Genomic DNA, 19,410 nt, shown 5'->3' with positions numbered 1-19,410 from the left:
GGGTGTAAATAGGCTAGGCTAGACTTTGGCTTAAATAGGCCAAGCCTATGTAAAAAATATTAGGTATGGCATGACCTATTAGCTTGTGTAGACCCCAAATTACAAGTTTAGCCAGACCTGTATTTAAAAAATAAAAGCCTAGCCTAATAAACATTCAACAATTAAATAGGCGTAGGCCTGCTAACCTGTTTAAGCCTATTAAACATTCAACAATTAAAAAAATAACTAAAATAATATTATTTTATTATTCAAAATTATTAAAATAATAATTTTATTTATTATATTTTAAATAAATAATATGATATAGGCAGATATGTAGACTTATAGACCCGACATGTACAAAAAAGTTTATGGCCTATTTTCTAAATATGTTTTTTAAAAGCCTAGGCCGATTCTATTTTACTATTTATAATAGGCCAAGCCTGACTTAATATAGGCAAACCGTAGGGCCCTGTAGGCCGGCCTAGCCCATTTACACCCCTAGGTGTGGGTCCCACCTCTTTGTGAGAGTGAAATGACATAAGTTGTGCAATTTTTTTTGCAGCAACCGATTATACTTATGTATTCTCGGAAGTACATAGTTATAATTGTAAAATTGTTTTTTTTCCCTCTCTTCAGAAGTTATCTACTGACATAGAAAGAAAGAAAAAATAATTTTACGATTATAACTATATATTCCCGAGAATACATAGTTATAATCGGTTGCTGCATTTTTTATTTTTATTTTTTGATGTTGTAGCAATATAAAAAGTATATTTCCCTAATACTAATAATAAATTCCAAGAAATATTAACTGAGTAGTTTGTAGAAAGTTATGAGTTAAACTTAAGTACCACATACCAAATAAATAAATGTAACAAACGTAACATACTGGGAACATAAATAGTTAAATAGCAACAAACGTAACATACTGGGAACATAAATAGTTAAATAGCAACAAATGTATCATACTGTGTACATAAATAGCAACAAACGTAACATACTTTATACGTTTTATGAATTTGAAAAGCGAAACAGAAAATGAAAAGAAACAAACAAACAAGCGATCTATGAATAAGCATATTTTGTTGGTGTTGGACTCAACATGGATTTTAAGAGGGTAAGTTTCTTAGTTGGGTGTTTTGTTTTTGGTTTGGTGGGATTATTCACCGAAGTGAAGGGGGGAAATGTTTTGCATAAATCTAAATGCAACTACACAGCAATTTACAACTTTGGGGACTCAAATTCAGACACAGGAACCACGTCTGCAGCATTTACGGAAATTTATCCTCCAAATGGTGAAAACTTTCCTGGGAATTTCCCTAAAAGGAATTGTGATGGCCGTCTTATCATAGATTTCATTGGTAAGAGGAAACCAAGCTATACCCCATATCCTATTTTTCACAATTTTTTTGGTTGATCTAATTATATTATAAGACCAACCACATATATGCATGATTCAACAACATAAGTTGTTGGATATAACTTATACTTTGTGTCGCATTGGGCTCGCGTGTTGTGGGTCTCTGACTTGTTTTATTTTTTTCTTTCTTTTAAGTTTGCATTTGAGCTCATGAATAATTGTTGTTGCTTTGAGAAAATTTTTGGTTTAGCCTCACGAGTAATTGCTGATCCTCGTGAACAACTGCTATTGCTTAATGTTTCTAAGTTTATTTATATTTCCTTCCTAAACTAAGTGCTTTAACGACTGCTGTGAGGAAAATATAATACATGTTGCTAGACGTGGCCACACTAGTGATATGTGGGCTCTTTGAACCATTTGGGATTTTTATCCCTTTAATTTTTTAATTTGTTATTTGATTCACAGTATTTACCAATAGAGACATTGAGTGACGCGAGGGGACCCAGCGTCACTGAGTGCCGCGATCCTCCCCGGTGTCACTCACACACTCTTTTATTATTTTTTTATTTTTTTCAATTGAGTGACGCTTCCTCCCCTGGGGCACTCATAGGATTGTGCCAAGTGGCACTCATAGGATTGTGCCAAGTGGCACAATCTCGTTAATCTTGTTACCGTAAGATTTCGGAAGATCATAGCTTTTGACATCGGGTATCCAAATCAGATGTTTTTTTTTTATTTCACATAATTTTTCGAGATCTACTCAATTACACTTCATTATTGGAAAAAAGAAAAAGAAAAAAATGTGTGAGTGATACAGGGAGGGTCGCGACACTCAGTGACGCTGGGTCCTCCTCGCGTCACTAAATAACCCCCATTGGTAAATACCGTAAATCAAATACCAGTTTGGTAAATTAAAACCTCAAAAAACCCCATTGGGTCAAAGAGCCGTAATATGTGTCTCCATTTTTCTTCTCTTTCTCTTTTTTTATTTTTTATTTTTTTATTTGTGATTGTGTGTGTGTTTGGGTCCCAACATAATGACCTAGCTTTGTTTCTCCATTGAAGTCTCTCATTCATGTGTATTTCAATATGTGCCTATTTAGCTGAAGAATTGGAGTTGCCATACTTGAGTGCCTATTTGGATTCAATTGGGTCAAGTTATAACCATGGAGCAAACTTTGCAATGGGAGGTTCATCCATACGTCAGGGTGGCTTTAATGAAGTCTTCCTTTCACTTCAAATATCTCAATTCAGACAATTCAAGTTCAGGACTATGGCTCTCTATAATCAAAGCTCTAACAACTGTTAGTTATTGTTCCTCTGTTTATGTTCTTTAATGTTATGCCGCATGTTTATATCCTCTAAAATGTTCCTCTTGACATATTCTAATTTCTCATGCATTTGATGCCTTAAACCCGTTAAACCCGACTAGCTAGTGTGAGATGGAGGAAATCCTTGTACGCAACCTTACCTTACATAATTGCAAAGAGACTGTTTCCTGGATTCGAACCCATTACTTTTGATGCCTTATTTAGTTATAAGCCTTATAAGATAATATGATGTATGAAATACATATATATCATCATGTTTATATTAAAAAAAAATGTATCATAACATTTGATATCATCTCATTTCATAAAGAATGATAATGTCTATGGTATATGTACATATATTTTGTTGCAGCAGCAGATGCATGTTTCAAAAGCAGGTTACCGAAGTCCATGGACTTCTCCAAGGCACTTTACACCTTAGACATTGGTCAGAACGATCTAAGTTTTGGTTTCATGAACTCAGATCAACACCCAGTCAGAGCATCAATTCCTGATATATTGACTAAATTCTCCCAAGGAGTGCAAGTAAACATCCAAGCTTTTTCGGTTTCTTCACATTTTAATTTTATTATTGGGAGTGTGATTAATTAAGAATAATGAAATTAAAATTCAAAATATTGAAAATAGGGAAGTGAAAATGAAGATTCTAAATCTAAACATAAGTCTTAATTTTAATTACCTTATCAGTTTTGGTTTCACAACTACAATTCCTTTCATTTTTTTCTCATACAATTGTGTTTGGTTTTGCTTCAGAAACTATACAATGAAGGTGCTAGACTCTTTTGGATACATAATACAGGCCCAATTGGATGTTTTCCACGAACAAACCAGCAACACAAGCCGAATCCTCAAGAATTGGATTCTGCTGGTTGTAGAAAATCGGAGAATGAGATTACTCAGGAGTTTAACAAGCAGCTTAAGGACCTTGTGTTTCAGCTAAGGAAAGAGTTACCTACAGCAAAGTTTACCTATGTTGATGTCTACTCAGCCAAATATGAATTAATAAAAAATGCAAGGAATCAAGGTGACTTTAGCTTTCAATTATTTCACCACCATATGCATGATACATATGCTATATGCTCTTCATATAAGTGCCTCACATTTCTAAACTGAGACAAATATTACCTTAATTTTTCTCTCCATGCACACACATCTCGTACACATGGTGAGAATGCTTGCCTCACATTGAGTAGGGCCTATAAGGACAAAACTTTTATAACTCTCTTTCATAGAATATTGGGAAAAATTCACCAATACTCATGTGGTTTACTTTAGAATCACTTATGCTCATATGTGATAAGAAAAAAACCACAGGAACATACATGATTTTGAAGCAAACCATATGGACATTGGTGGACTTTTTCCTAGAATATTTTCCACTTATATATATCCCTCATTGCCATTATTGAGGAGTTACTTTCTCCACAATTACTTCTTGTTATTCTGGGAAATATAACCTTAAAAACCATTAATTATGCCCCACACATTCCCCTTTGTTCTTAGCCTTCACTTGAGATGCACTGCAATCAATGTTACCGGTTTAATATTTTTTCGCAGCATGTGAGATTTGAACCCAGCACATTGGAATGAAAAGCGCCACTTCAAACCACTAGACTACTATCATCAGTTGAATAAAATAGACCATTTAATATATTTATTATATAATTATTAAGTTAAGAGAATTAATTCAAAAATTGCATCCAATGAGATTCGAACTCCTTCCGTTGAGGATATACAACATAGCAAATACCACTAAACTACATCAGGTTATTGTTTAGATGACACCATTCAAAATATTTATTTTATAATTATGTATAAAATATAATTTATATATATATCCAGTTCATGCGGTTCAACCAATAACCCATCGATTGAACCATTGACTCAGAGACCCGGTACCTCGGCCGGGTCAATGACCGGTCCGATTCTAATAACATTGGTTGCAATAACTCTCATGTTAAGTTTAGGTTTATACCTCTGCCTCATGCTTTCACTAAATCTTTACTACATCAACATATTACGCCTATAAAGGGAAACAAACTCATTTCCACCAAACTAACAAACAGTTTACTACATATAAATTATGATAAAGATCAATGTTTTTAGGCCATAAACTTATGCAATAAATGGTGTAAAGTAAAATCAACTAGCACATATAATTACCCTAACTTGAATTATATGCTTTGTACTGTGACAGGTTTTGTTAATCCAAAGAAATTCTGCTGTGGCACAACCAAAAGTATACGTGTTGATTGTGGAAAAAAGAAAATTAAGAATGGAAAAGAAGAATACAATAAATGTAAAACTCCATGGAAGTACATTAGCTGGGACGGGGTTCACTACTCTGAAGCAGCAAACCGGTGGCTTGCTACGCGCATTCTAAATGGCTCATTCTCTGATCCACCAGTTCCTATAAGCATGGCTTGTAATTAAGGTTAAACGAAATCTTTCACCCTAGTTACATAAAAAGGAGACATTGGAATTAGTGGCGAATCCAAATTTTTTTATTTATACGTGCATAATTAGTGAAAGAGATTCCGAGGCGGTACCTCTGAATTTTTTTAGAGAAAGTTTAAAACGTATTAAAAAAATAAAAGAATATAAACAGAAAAGAAAAGAAAACTTCAACCTAACATAAAAAAATAATAATTAATAATCAACTAAGCTATTAAATTATTTGAGTATAAAGTTAAAATTGAGAGTGCATACCATTGTTATCGCCATCGGAGCTATTTTTAGAGTAAAATATTTTTTGGGTACTCAACAAATATTACGGGATCCAATTTAATCCCTTGGAAAAAAAGTCAACTCATTATCCCTTTAAAAGTCAAAATAGACCCATATTAGTCCTTTTGAGGGACTAACGTAAATATTCTTTGAATTTCAGAGGGTCTATGATTACAACTAACTGTGCCTATTTTGGAATTCAGAAAGACCACAAAGACTTTTTTTAAGGGATTAAATTGAGTCCCATGATTTTTGTCGAGGACTCAAAATTACTTTACATTTTCCCCCTAAAAATTTGTGTGCTCATTTGCACACAGTTGGACAAGTGCAGGTCCACCCCTGATTGGAGTTCCAAACAAGGCTTGTAATTTGCAATTTCAAAATACAATTTCAAAAGATTTGTTGTGGTGAAAAGAAATATCAATTAATAGTTAAATAAAAAACAAATATCATGCGGATACCACCAAAGTACAATATCAACAGCTTAATAAGTGGTCTATGTGTTCTTAATAATCTCAAATTGAACTAATTGAATAATATATATGGGTTCGCTTTTTCTGCAGTTACTGCAGATAAGTTATCTACAGTAAGTTCAATACGACGTCGTTTTGAGGCGGAAGTCATGGTATTTTTGTAATTTTAATTTATTTCAGGGTTATAATAGTCTTTATATTTATAATTTTTTAAGATTTCAATACCAAAACAACGTCGTTTTGGGAATAAATGTAGATAATTTATCTGCATTAATTGCAGAAACAATTTTCCATATATATATATATATAAATTTTTTTGACACAAGCGCTTTGACTTTGTCTCCCGAGATTCACCATAGGTTGGGTTTGAGAGCTGTGCAATGGGTGACTATTCTCACAGCAGAGTCACCATTGACTCTATTTATTGTTGTGGTAAATTAAAATTTGACATTAAATTTTAACGGTTAATTTTCGTCAATCTAATGATTATAATTTATTATGAATTACTAATTAATTAATAAATATGACCCGATAATTATAATCGTCAGATTGAAAAAAATCAACGGTTAGGATTTGATATCAAATTTTTTTAGTTTGACACCGTTGTCAAAAAAATCTTATCCATATATATATATATATATATATATATATATATAGACTTATCGTTTCTCAAGCTGCTTGAGATAATCTTATCTTCATCTACTAAATCATAACCGTACAAAGATAGATAATGGTGATAAAGAAAGAGAGAAAAAGGGAATCATAACCATTCAAAGGTGAATCAATTAATATAAGGAAATAAAAAAATAAAACAACGTAGTTTTGGAATAGCCGGAGAAAAACTTATTTCAAGCTGTTTGAGGAATATTTTTCCCTATATATAAATAAATAAATATATATATATATATATATATATATATATATATATATTTATTTATATATAGGTATTTACTAATCTACATCAATAGGAGATAACATATCTCCTATCACTCTCACACTTATATAGTAGGACCCACATAATTATAAAATAAAAAAACAAAAACAAAAAACAAAAAAATTCATGTCTCTGTACGAAAACACACTACTCTCCTATGGCTGGAGAATAGTTTTTCCCACACACACACACACATATATATATATATATATATATAATCATTTCTCAAGTTGATGGACATCCAGCTAGAATCATAAACCATACATGGGTCATGGGTGGGTAAAAGCATTAAATACGGGAAATAAATGAGAATCAACGATCAAGATTACTAGTTGGACGTCCAGAAACTTGAGAAATGATTTTACCATATATAGTGTGTGTGTGCGAAAAATCTGGTGTCAAGTCACTAGATATAAGATTTTGTCCAATCACTGCATAATAATTATGTACTCCGTTGAATACATAGTTATAATGTTAAAATTATATTATTTTCTCTCTCTTCATAAACTTGTCTGCTGAAAAAAAAGTACAACTTTAATATTATAACTATGAATTTTTTTTTTTTGTAATAATAACTATGAATTTTTCGGAATACATAGTTATAATGCGATGACTGGACAAAACATTTTATCCAGTGACTGGACACCTGATGGACCTATTTATATATATATATATATATATATATATATATATATAAAATTATTTTTGCAGCCGCTTTACGTACAACAACGACATGTGTATGGTTATGATTTCCTACATTTAATGCTTTCATCATTTGTATGGTTATGATTCCTCGCATTTAATGCTTTCAAGCATATATATGGCAGGTATTTGATTGTTGCACGTACAACAGTTGCAGAAATGTAAACCCCATATATATATATATATGTCAGAGAAATATTTCTCCGGCAACTTGAGATAAGTTTATCTCTGGCCACCCCAAAACCACGTCATTTTGTTTATTTATTTTCTTCTATTAATTGATTCATCTTTGAATGATTATGATTCCTTTTTTCTCTCTTCCTTTATCACCATTGATAAATCTTTGTACTATTATGATTTAGTAGCTGGAAATAAAATTATCTTAAGAAGCTTGAGAAACGATAAGCCATATATATTTTTGGAGTTACCCAACCCTAATTATCTCTTTGAGACGATATATATATATATATATATATATATATATATATATATATATATATATATATATATATATATATATATATGGAGATGTTATACTTACCATTAATTTTCTTAACACCTATACTACTAACTTTATTATTATTAGATTAAAATCAAATAAACGGCTCTCATTTGATGTTATTTTACGATCATTAATTATTTTGATCCAACGATAACAAAGTTGGTAGGTATTAAGAGGTTATAAGAAAAAATGCTAGTAACTATGACCTATCCTATATATATATATATATATATATATATATATATATATATATATATATATATATATATGATGACTAGAAATATAATTGTAAAAATACTTCATTTGTTTGGTTTTGTTTATTATTTTCTATTCCGACAAGCTAGACAAACGTGGGTATGAAAATGGTTCATTCTTCCCTCAAACCAAACGGACTTGGCGTCAACAAACGAATACTTGGATATTGATTCTCCAAATCTCTTAGCGCAATAACGTCAACAACATTATCAAACTTTAGACGAATTTATGTTCCGACGTACCAATTACTATTTGTTAAGATCAAAGACAATGTTATTTAATAATTATCGGCGCACAACCATTGTTGTCAAAAACTAGTGTAAAAATTTACGTTTTTACGTTTTTACTAGAGTGGAGCGTGTTAAAACACAAGTAAAAATTATACTTCATATAAACTGGTAAAAATGCCGTCTAAAAATGTAAAAACAGTAAAAACATTACGAAGGTGATATCTGGGCGGGTTATGGTGGCATATTGGAGAGCTCCTACTATGGAGCGATACTGTGTGGGGTCAGGATGTGTGGATCCATCAGTGGAGGCGAGTTTCGTGCTGGAGGCCATGGGAGAAGGAACAGGTTTGCAGTTATCCATTTTTGCTTTCTATATAAGATCTTGTATATAATTGGTTTGATGAAGATGGTATCAACCTGTAGTGGTTTTAGTTGCCTCAATTCCCAGGAAGTAGAGTATTTGACCGAGGTCTTTGAGGGCAAATTTGGTATGAAGAGACTGAATGATGTTTGTAATCACTGTTGAGGATGAACCTGTTATGAGGATATCATCGACATAAACTAGGATGAAGGTGGTACTGGTTTGAGTGATAGATAAGAATAGTGAAGAGTCACATTTGGCAGTAGTGAAGCCAAAAGTGTGTAGGGTGTTACTGAGTTTCTGGAACCAGGCTCTTGGTGTCTGTTTGAGCCCATAGAGGGCCTTTGTTAGGTGATACACCAGGGTTTTGTCTGTTTGGACAAATCCTGGTGGTTGTTGCATGAAGACTTCTTCGTGTAAATCACCGTTTAGAAAGGCGTTGTTGACATCTAGTTGGTGTATGGGCCATCCTTTGGAGAGGGCAACAGAGATGATGATCCGAATGGTGACTGGTTTTACTACAGGATTGAAGGTTTCCTGATAGTCAAAACCCTCTTGTTGGTGAAAACCCTTGGCTACTAATCTAGCCTTATATTTAAGAATCGAACCATCTGGATTGTATTTAGTGCGGAAAATCCATTTGCAACCAATTGGAGTTCTGTCTGGTGGTAGGGGAACAAGTTTCCATGTGTTATAGTGGAGAAGAGCATTGTATTCATCTGTCATAGCTTGGAGCCAATGAGGTTGGGTCATGGCTTGTGTGGCAGTGGTGGGTTCAAGGTTGGTTGTGTAGGGTTTATGTTTGAAAATCCCTGCTTTGGCTCTTGTGATCATGGGATGAGCTGAAATAGTGGTGGGATCAGAATGTGTGGGAGATGTGTTGGGGGATCTGTGTTGGGCTGTGTTTGGTGTAATAGGAAGGGAGGTAAGAGGGGTTGCAATAATAGGTTGAGTGGTATTAATAGGAATGGTGGGTATAGTAGGGGTAGATGATTGAGTAGGTGGGTGAGTTAAGATGGGTGTGGTGTTTTTGCTGTAGGGAAAGTCAACTTCATCAAAGAGGACATGTCTGGCTATGATGAGTTGGTTATTGGGGCTGAGGCATTTGTAGCCTTTATGTTTGGTGCTGTAGCCAATGAAAGTACATTTGGTGGATCTGAATTCAATTTTGTTTTTATTGTAAGGTCATAGGTAAGGGTAGCAGGCACATCCAAAGGTTTTGAGAAAATGGTAGTCAGGTGATTTGTGAAAAAGGGTTTCATAGCGTGATTGATTTTGTAATGTGGGGGTAGGTAGTTGGTTGATGGTGAAAGTTGCAGTGAGAAAAGTATCTTCCCAAAATTGAGTGGGAAGGTGAGAGTGAGCAAGAATAGCTAACCCTGTTTCAACTATATGCCAGTGTTTCCTTTCAGGTTTTCCATTTTGTTGATGGGTATAAGGGCAAGACAGCCTGTGGATGATTCCTTGCTCTTGAAGGTAAGGACCAAACTTGAGATATTCTTTGGCATTGTCTGTCTGTAAGCTTCTGACCTTTGTGTTTATTTGTACTTCTGCCATGGTCTTAAATTGTAAGAAGATGTTGAAAGCCTGTGATTTGTTGGTCATGGGATAGATCCAAGAGTAGTTTGAGTAGGCATCAACAAAGAGGATGTAGTAGCGTGCTCCTGAAGTGCTTGCTGTGGGAGCTGGTCCTCATATATCTGAGAGAATAAGTTCTAAAGGAGAAGGTAGCAGTAACAGGTAAATGTAATTGATGCATTTTGGCCATGCAACATGCTGAACATAGATTGGAATCTGTTTTATTTATAAAATAAATGTTGCATTTTCTAAGTACAAATTTTACAATAGGAAAAGCAGCATGTGCTAGGCATTGGTGCCAAAGATTTAGACTGGTAGTGTGATTACAAGTAATAGTGTTTTGTGTATATAAATTTGCAGGTATAGTAGCTAAATTGGAGATGTTAGCTTGCTTGGACAGATTAATTCCATCAAAGACATAGAGCCCATTTCAATTCTGCCTTGGAGAAGGATCTCCTGAGTAGCCTGTGATTTGATGCAGCAATTGTTAGCATGAAATTCAAAATAGACATCATGGTCATTGGCGAATTGGGACACACTTAATAGATTCTTTGTCAAACCAGGAACATAAAGAAGGTTAGTAAGGGTAAATGATAATGAATTGACATTTGAATGAAGTAGAGAATAACCTGTGTTTTGTATTTTCAGGGTTGAACCATTACCAACTTGCACCGAATCTTGGCCAGAATAAGAAGTATTGTTGAGTAAATTGTTGGAGTCTAGAGTAAAATGATTGGTTGAGCCAGAATCTGGGTACCAATTGGAATCTGTTGTAGAGAAGAAATCAGAGGAGTTGTCTTCATCATGTTGTCTGGGGCCAGGGTATTTAGTGACAGTCATGTTGGCTTGAAGGTTGGAGTTATTGTTGTTGATGCTGTTGGTTTGAGTGAAGGGATTTTGATAATTCTGATTATACCGGTGAAAGCATTCCCATGCTTGATGACCTGGCTTGCCACAGATTTGACATGAAGAACGATTGGTGGTATTGTGACCTCCTGCTCCTTTTGTGAATCTTCCTCTATTGTATCTTCCACCTCTGTTTGAAGGGAAGCTGCCTCTGTTGAAGTTAGAGGGGATGTAAGGTTTGCGAAATTGTATTTGGGCCATATTGGCTTGTAGAGTTGTGGTTTCACGAACTCTGTGTTTCTCAATACGTTGTTCTTAAGCCATGAGGATGGCTTCAATTTCTCCTACTGTATAAGCGTCAGTTCTTGAAGTGATGGAGGTGACGAAGTTGTCATAGTCTTCATTAAGGCCATCCAAGATAGCTTCAATGTGATCTTCGGTGTTTATAGGTGATCCATTTGCTGCTAAAGAATCAATAATCTTTTTGATCTGAAGTAAGTATGTTGATGCTGGTCCTTCTTTTCTGCTGGTTTTCAATTGAGTTTGCAATTGTTTGATACGGGCTCTAGTGTGTGATGTGAAGAACTCTTCTAGTTTTGTCCAAATTTGAAAGGAAGTTTGGAAGCCCACCATTCTTGTGTAGACTGTTTCTGACATAGAAGACAGTAGCCAAGATAATAGCAGTTGATCTTGTTGTATGTCGATGGATCTTGAGGTTTCTTGATCAACAATAATGTCTTTGTCCTTTGATTCTTTTTCTGAAGTTGTTGATGAGTTTTCTTTTGCTGTAGGTTTCGTTGGAAGTTCCCCAGCAATGAAGCGATCAAGATTGTAGCCTCTGATGGTGGCAAGAGCCTGTTGTTTCCAAGGTAAAAAATTGTCTTCATCGAGTTTGAATGAGACTGGATTGGAGAAGGATTGAACAGAGGTTTGAGCGCGTGATTTGTCGATGGATCTTTTAGCTCTTTGATACCATGTGAAATATGAAGAGGGAAATAGAAAATACTCAAAGGAAATTGTAACTGAATAATTCTCTTGTGTATTTAAATGTAAAAATATATTATTTACAATAGACTACAGATCCATATATATATACAGATATCTGATCCTATTCTATGGGCCTATTCTATTCAATGGGCCTATATGGCTATTAGTTAGAATGGGATAGCTGCAGACAACCTTATTTTTTTCTTCTTATATATATATATATATATGTTGGGTTAAGCGGATGTCTTTTGTCTTGACACAAGGTTTGGTGCATTAAAAAAATTATAATTATGTACTATGATCAGTAGTACATAATTATAACATAAAAGATATTTTTTTATCTCTTCGTAAATTTAATTATGTACTAGCGATAGTACATAGGTATAATATTAAAAAAAAATTCTCTTCATTTGTAACTTTTCAGACAATTGTAGGGTGACATAGCAGAGAAAGAAAAACTTTAATATTATAACTATGTACTATCCGTAGTACATAGTTAAATTTCTGAAGAGAGAAAAAAAAATTTATACAAAAAAATATGATTTTAATATAACTACGTACTACCCGTAATATATATTTATAATTTTTTTACCAGATCAAACCTTAGATTCGGTCACATGACAAATTATTTTGCCATATATATATATATATATATGGGAGGAGTATATTTATAAATTTTTTGTTTACAAATTCTTACAAATTATATTATGTACTTTCGGAAATACACTAGGTTACACTATGTATTTCTGACATATTCAAACTCAAGTTCGACTCCTTTATGACAACAAGTTTAAAAAAATTTCCCATAAAATTAAGCTGTCAATGAATCAATGAATCAGAATCAAGCAATTTTCGGAACTGTTCGTGTGACATTTAGGAATTTTTTTTGAAAAAGAGTAATATTTTGATCACTGATCCACTACTTTCGTTAACTTTATACTTCACAAAAATTTTACCCGTTTGGGTAAAGCAAAGGAATATATTCATGTCTATTTCCAAACATTTAAGCATGTTCCTATCAATTCAATAATAGAAAGAAAAGTTAAAGTAACTGATAGCAAGGGCCAGCTTTGCCGACACTAAAATCACTTTTACGTGGGAATGAATTTTCTCATATGATGTGATCATATTATTTAATTATAATTATTTATTGATGATGAGATAAAAAAGAGAAATATGTATAATTTTTTTTTGAATATAAATATGTATAATTTTTAAATGAGTAACTATGATCAAATAACATGATCACTTTTTCACATAAGAGAATCTATTTCCCTTTTATATTCTATTTCTTTATGTAACCTCGAATACATCGGGTAGAGTGCGTATTCCAATGAGGCAAATTGTCATACAAGAAGAAAATTCAATCTTAATCATGTAACAATCAGTAAAAGGTATCCTCTCCAAATGAAGTCCAACTTGATTATTTTCCATATTACTTGATGTGTGTCTCAATCAAACTCAATTCCTTCTTGCAATAATACAATTCACAACCAAACAGCTAATAATTAAATGAAGTATGATATTTATACTATCAATTATTTTTAGAGTAAACACCATTTTTGGTCCCTAACAATATTAGCGAAATCCATTTTAGTCCCTGACAATATAAAAGTACCAAATTGGTCCCTAAAGTTATGAAAAAAGGGTCACGTTAGTCCTTCTGTCAACTCCTCCGTCACGGTCAAACTAACGGTGCCCATGTGGCACGTTATCTGCTGACGCGGACTCCACGGTGGACACGGTGGAAAGCTGGACGACGACGTTTTGAATCAAAAGGATTGCAAAGCTTTTCCAAAAGACCAAATGACGTCGTTTTATTCTTGAGAAATCAAGAGGCACCAACACTGCAAGTAACCGTGGAGACTCGTTTTTTTAACTAAGTTATTGCATATGATTGGAAGACCATTGTTGACCTCCACTGGAAGCTTCGTTGAACGGAGAGGGTTGTCGAAGACGGTGGTTGCAGGGAAGGCAATCGAGCGTGGACTTTGAAGGTTGTCGAAAGGCTGGTCCTGTGGTGGTGAAGGGAAGTTCGAGTGTGCTGGTTTTCTTACATGCAGTAAGGTAAGTGTTTTTTTAAAAAATCTTCAATATTTGTGGTCCCCCATCACCTCATGTTGTCTATTCTTTGTTGGAGAATGGTCCCCCATGTGCGCTCCATTGTGAGTTATCATGGTTAGGGTTTAAAAAAAAAATACCCATTTATGTATGTGGTCCCCTTCACTACCGGTTTGTAAAGTATATTGCCATTTTTTAGTGCATTGTGGTCACCAATTTTTTAGTGCATGCATAATTTGTAAAGATGCAATTTTTTCCACGTTATTGGCTTGTCCCCTCTCGGCAGTGATGAGTTTGATGTATATGGTTATTGCCATTTTTTTAAATTGGTTTGTGGACCCTGATGTTCGCATGAATTTATTGTAATTTACAGCCCTGTGTTGATTTTTTTTCCAGATGGATGAATACATAGTGATAAGGTATCATCATGGGGGTGTGTTGAAGAGAGATGATAAAGGGGTCCTAACCTATGTAAATGGCAAAGTGGTTGACTTACCTGAGATGGATGCTGACTTCGTCAACCTGCGTGACCTTGATACTCTGTTCAAGGGTTATGGGTATGAGACGTGTAAGCAAATGTTGTGGCTCATGCCAAACGCAGCGGATTTATATGTAGGTTTAAGGCCTTTGAATACGGACGCTGATATTGTGGAGATGGTCAAGGCTGCATTGAGTAATGGCAATCTCATAGAAATTTATTTTTAAGATTGCATTGCAACCCCTGTCTATGTTTCACCAGAAGAAGTTATTGCACATGCACATGAGGGTGGGAGTGGTGGAGAGGAGGATGAGGGTGGCAGTGGTGATGGGTTGGAGGATGAAGGTGGCAGTGGTGATGGGTTTTCTACTAATTCAGAAGATAGTGTGGAGGATGAGGCATATAAACCTCCTCCACCTATGTATGATACAGAAACAGAGAGTGAAGAGGAGTGCAAGGGGAAGGGTAAAGCTGTCGAAAAAAAAAGAAGCAAAAAAGGAAGAAAAAAAGCAGGTTGAAGAGTTGGCAGGGGAAAATACAATGGAAGAGGATGAGAAGTCAATGTCGTTCGAGGAGGGTGGGTATGGGTATAACTCTGAAGAGTTGAACACGCCTCCTTCAAGTGGTGCTGAAGAGGATGAAAAGGTTGTCAATCCAAAATTTAATGTGCATGAGGAGTTTGGTCATGTGCACTTAGAGGTAGGAATGGAGTTTGTGAGTCTTCAATTATTTAAAAATGTTGTCAAAGACTACAGTATTGATCTAGGAAGACAATTCAAGTGGCTGAAGAATGACAAAGTGAGGGCCCGAGCAAAGTGTAGTAATGATGAATGTGATTGGACGATTTACTGTTCGTGGAACAACAAAATGAAAGCTTTCCAAATCAAGACTTTTAATAACATACACACTTGCCAAGATTGTATTTATAGATATAATGTAATCATTTAGACGCATGACCAAGATTGTATTTATAGGCCTCACTTGGAATTTCTATCAGTTGGCTTTTATTTGTAATGCACTACTGGTTTCTAGTTCTAAGAAGACAATTATGTGTTACTGGTTATATTCTGGACATGCATGTTATGTGGCAGGGTTGATGAATGTGATAATTTCATGTCCATTTTATGTTTTTATCATTTAGCTGCCATATTTTCTGGTTACTGGTTTGTGCAGGTTTGTGCTGGCCATATTTTCTGGTTACTGGTTGATGAATGTTGCAGGTTGCCCAAGATTGCAGCTATTATGTGGCAGGGTTGATGCATGTCATAAGTTCATGTCCATTTTATATTTTTTAACTGAGTTAGCTTGTTGTTGGTCATTTAGCTGCCATATTTGCATTCTGGTGCAGGTTTGTGCTGTGTTACTGATGAAACAGATCATGTCCAATTTTCTGAATGCAGGGACCAATTAGGACCCCGACAATCATTGTCAGGGACCAATTTGGACCCCTACATACTGCATTTCTGATGTCATGCACTTCTATTTTGTTGATCTGGACTGCATTCAAAAGCATATAAGTCAGGGACAACAAGTGTATCTGATGTAATGCACTTCTGTTTTTTAAAATGAGTGCTGCATTTTGTTGATTTGGACATCAACAACTCATGTCCTAATATTCTGAAATCAGGGACCAATAAGTGCCCAGTGTACTTTGTCAGGGACCAAAACGACCCTCAAGTAACATTGCCAGGGACCTAAATGGTCCTCGTGTTTTGCAATCAGTAACAAAATATGCATAACAATATGCAACTTCTGTATCAGCAATGTCATGAGTTATGTGTCTATATCAGTAGCAATCTATATCTGTTTGTGATACAATGTAGCAATCTTTTATCCTTCAATCGATGCCTAACTATGCAATAGTCCATACTAAAAGAAGCTTAGCATCCAGTACAACATTTGACCAAGGCACAAATATATAATGCCATAATATATTAAGGAATACATTCAAGGCTTTTTTATAATAGGCCATATGACAATACACACAAACAGATTTGAACTAACACATAATTTGTATAACAACAGGAAGGAGTACTCATTACAATTCACTGAAGGAAAAATACATTTGGGTCATTTGTTTTCACTTTTACCACACTAACAACAAACATACAGATCATGATCACACCAACACAAGCACCTAAGACCCTAGCTGACCTATCAACTGTCCTAATTTTTTTGTCCATCCTATCTAACTCCTCCACCATCTTCAGGTATACATCATTCAGTTTTCTTTCCTGTTGATGAAGCTTCATTCCTTGCTCAGTAATCTTCACATCTTGCTCTCTTATCATCATCTCCATATACTTCAACTTGAAGTTCATTTCAGCAACATCCAACTCCACAGTGTGAATTCTTGCTTCTTCCAGTTCCATGAGTTCATTACACATGTCATCTACCCATCTAAAAAAAATCACAATAGGGCTTCTTCTCCTAAAAAAAATAAACACCATGGTTAGCAAGTTTTCCAACTCAATAAAGGGGCAGATTACAAATTCGTACCTTGAAGTTAGGACACTCAAGGAAAGCCCTGTTTGGGTTCCTCTCAGTTTTGGAGGTATAGACAATACTTTGTCTCCCACATTTGCACCTCCAACCAGTGGTCCTTGCCATTGTTCTTCCCCCATTAATTTACTCCCACTTGACCCCCCATGCCAGAAGAAACACTCATCTTCTCCCACGCCCATAAATCTGGTTGATGGCTTAATGTCTTTCGTCGAGTTTCAATCATCAAAGTGCAAACATTCTGGGGGCGTTTTGCTGTTTACAGATTTGCTCATCAATTTGGGGGGTGGAGTTTCCGGTTTAGGGTTCGAATGAAGGTATTTGGGTTTTTTTCAATTTTAGGGTTCATTATTTGGGTTTTATCAATTAATTGGATTCAAGTAAAACGACGTCGTGCTTTCCATGGGTGTCCACTGTCATCGTCCAGCTTTCCACCGTGTCCACCGTGGAGTCCGCGTCAGCAGATAACGTGCCACATGGGCACCGTTAGTTTGACCGTGACGGAGGAGTTGACAGAAGGACTAACGTGACCCTTTTTTCATAACTTTAGGGACCAATTTGGTACTTTTATATTGTCAGGGACTAAAATGGATTTCGCTAATATTGCTAGGGACCAAAAAATGTGTTTACTCTTATTTTTACTACCAATCAATTATTACTTTAATATAATTATGTATTCTGAAAATACATTAAAAGTTATTTTTTTTCTTCAAATTTTTTTTAAAAATTATCAGCTGAAAAATAAGATCCAACAGTAATTAAAATAATAGTAAATTGATAATATGAATATCTAACCTCATAATTAAAATTGTGATAATCATCACCTTACAAAACCTCTCTTAAAGAGATGAATCAATGGAAATTCAAAAAATATATATATAATTTTTTACTGCTTCACCGATTCATCAATTACTTGGATTAATTTAATTTGAGCTGAGCAAAATCATGATGGACCAGAAAACTCTCTTTATCAAAATTTTAATATGTATCCGGAATTTGAACTTGAGATCAATTATTAAGCTGGAATAAACCGGGTTAGTTAATCCTTTATGGGAAATCAAAACAATTGGGAAGGGTTAAATTGGAGAGTAAGTTCCCAAGATTTGAGATAGCACCTAAAAACATTGCGAGCATTTATTTTAATTACATATATTTATATAATGTACCTTCTGCAGAATGCAGATAGTTTGTGATACAAAACCAAGGAATACAAGATAAATCTGAGACACGATTCATGGATCTCTAAAAGCAACACATGAACGTCTTGTAGGAAATAACCAAAGATGATGAAGCATGGCACAAACTACACATACTATTTTCACACACTACTAAGCAGAGAGTAAGGGATGGCTACATCAAATTGGTGGATGAAGTTGATATCTACACATGGTTGAGTTGATTCAAAGAAGAGGATACCACTTTCTACATGGAAAAAAACACTTTGTACCCTTTATTCCTTATTGAAGCAAAAAAAACCATACCAAAACAAAGCAGGTTTGGCTTTTCTTTGAGGAGAAAGACTCACACAGCAGCACACCTAGCCCACCTAAACAACTTCCAACAATGTCTCTTGTTGCTAGTTTTCACATGAGAATGACCAAACTCTGCAGATTCATTTCTGTTCAGCATCTCCCACATCACACGAATATCCTCATATTCACAAGCCCTTATATCATGTTGTAGCTTCACCAGTCCTGCATAATTTCCAAACCCAACCTCTAATTTAAGCACAAGGAAACCACTAACAAAAACAATATTTACTAGTAAATTCTAATATCACTCAAAAAAATAAAAAATGCTTAATCAAATCTTCAGATATAAAAATATGGGGCAAGTTACATTTACAATTTTTTTTTTTTAACTCTTACAACAAGCTCAACTATGTGCTTTCAAAAAATACAAATACCGGAGAGTATATACATAATTGAGGTTGTAAGAATTCTAAATAAAAAAAAAGTTATAAATGTAACCCTTCCCCTGAAAACATTACTAAAATTATTAATAGAGATACTCTGCCACCATTTATTCTCCATCCTAATTCATCCAACCAAACTAAAATTATAATTAGATAAAAAATCATAACATGAGTCTCAAAACCACA

The 19,410-nt window shown here is 34.6% G+C and overlaps 2 protein-coding genes across 2 annotated transcripts; one reads left to right on the top strand and one right to left on the bottom strand.

The window, feature by feature from the left end:
• The first annotated feature begins 1,084 nt into the window (after positions 1–1,084).
• Positions 1,085–5,106, top strand: LOC133308899 (GDSL esterase/lipase At3g27950-like). Its single transcript, XM_061509635.1, has 5 exons — positions 1,085–1,343; positions 2,446–2,646; positions 3,026–3,198; positions 3,427–3,697; positions 4,871–5,106. Exons 1-5 carry the CDS (start codon positions 1,085–1,087, stop codon positions 5,104–5,106), a joined length of 1,140 nt encoding a protein of 379 aa, XP_061365619.1.
• Positions 5,107–16,844: 11,738 nt separating this feature from the next.
• On the bottom strand, positions 16,845–17,959 carry LOC133308916 (uncharacterized). The gene is made up of 2 exons (XM_061509653.1): positions 17,307–17,959; positions 16,845–17,237 (listed from the first exon to the last, which is right to left on the bottom strand). Exons 1-2 carry the CDS (start codon positions 17,489–17,491, stop codon positions 16,853–16,855), a joined length of 570 nt encoding a protein of 189 aa, XP_061365637.1. The 5' UTR covers positions 17,492–17,959; the 3' UTR covers positions 16,845–16,852.
• Between the last annotated feature and the right edge of the window lie 1,451 nt (positions 17,960–19,410).

The sequence above is a fragment of the Gastrolobium bilobum genome, unplaced genomic scaffold, assembly GCF_033153095.1.
Source record: "Gastrolobium bilobum isolate Gb01-03AN ecotype WA unplaced genomic scaffold, APGP_CSIRO_Gbil_v1 utg5203, whole genome shotgun sequence".
Classification (NCBI taxonomy): domain Eukaryota; kingdom Viridiplantae; phylum Streptophyta; class Magnoliopsida; order Fabales; family Fabaceae; genus Gastrolobium; species Gastrolobium bilobum.
Note: the sequence above shows the minus strand (reverse complement) of the source record. Positions and strands in the feature narration are given on the sequence as shown.

What these genes read in the sequence shown, in the direction of transcription:
- LOC133308899 (XM_061509635.1), top strand. Translation starts at nt 1,085, where the DNA reads ATGGATTTTAAGAGGGTAAGTTTCTTAGTTGGGTGTTTTGTTTTTGGT. An exon ending in AATTCTCCCAAGGAGTGCAA is followed by an intron (nt 3,199 to 3,426) that starts GTAAACATCCAA and finishes GTTTTGCTTCAG; the next exon opens with AAACTATACAATGAAGGTGC. An exon ending in AAAAAATGCAAGGAATCAAG is followed by an intron (nt 3,698 to 4,870) that starts GTGACTTTAGCT and finishes GTACTGTGACAG; the next exon opens with GTTTTGTTAATCCAAAGAAA.
- LOC133308916 (XM_061509653.1), bottom strand. Translation starts at nt 17,491, where the DNA reads ATGGGCGTGGGAGAAGATGAGTGTTTCTTCTGGCATGGGGGGTCAAGT. An exon ending in TTGAGTGTCCTAACTTCAAG is followed by an intron (nt 17,238 to 17,306) that starts GTACGAATTTGT and finishes TATTTTTTTTAG; the next exon opens with GAGAAGAAGCCCTATTGTGA.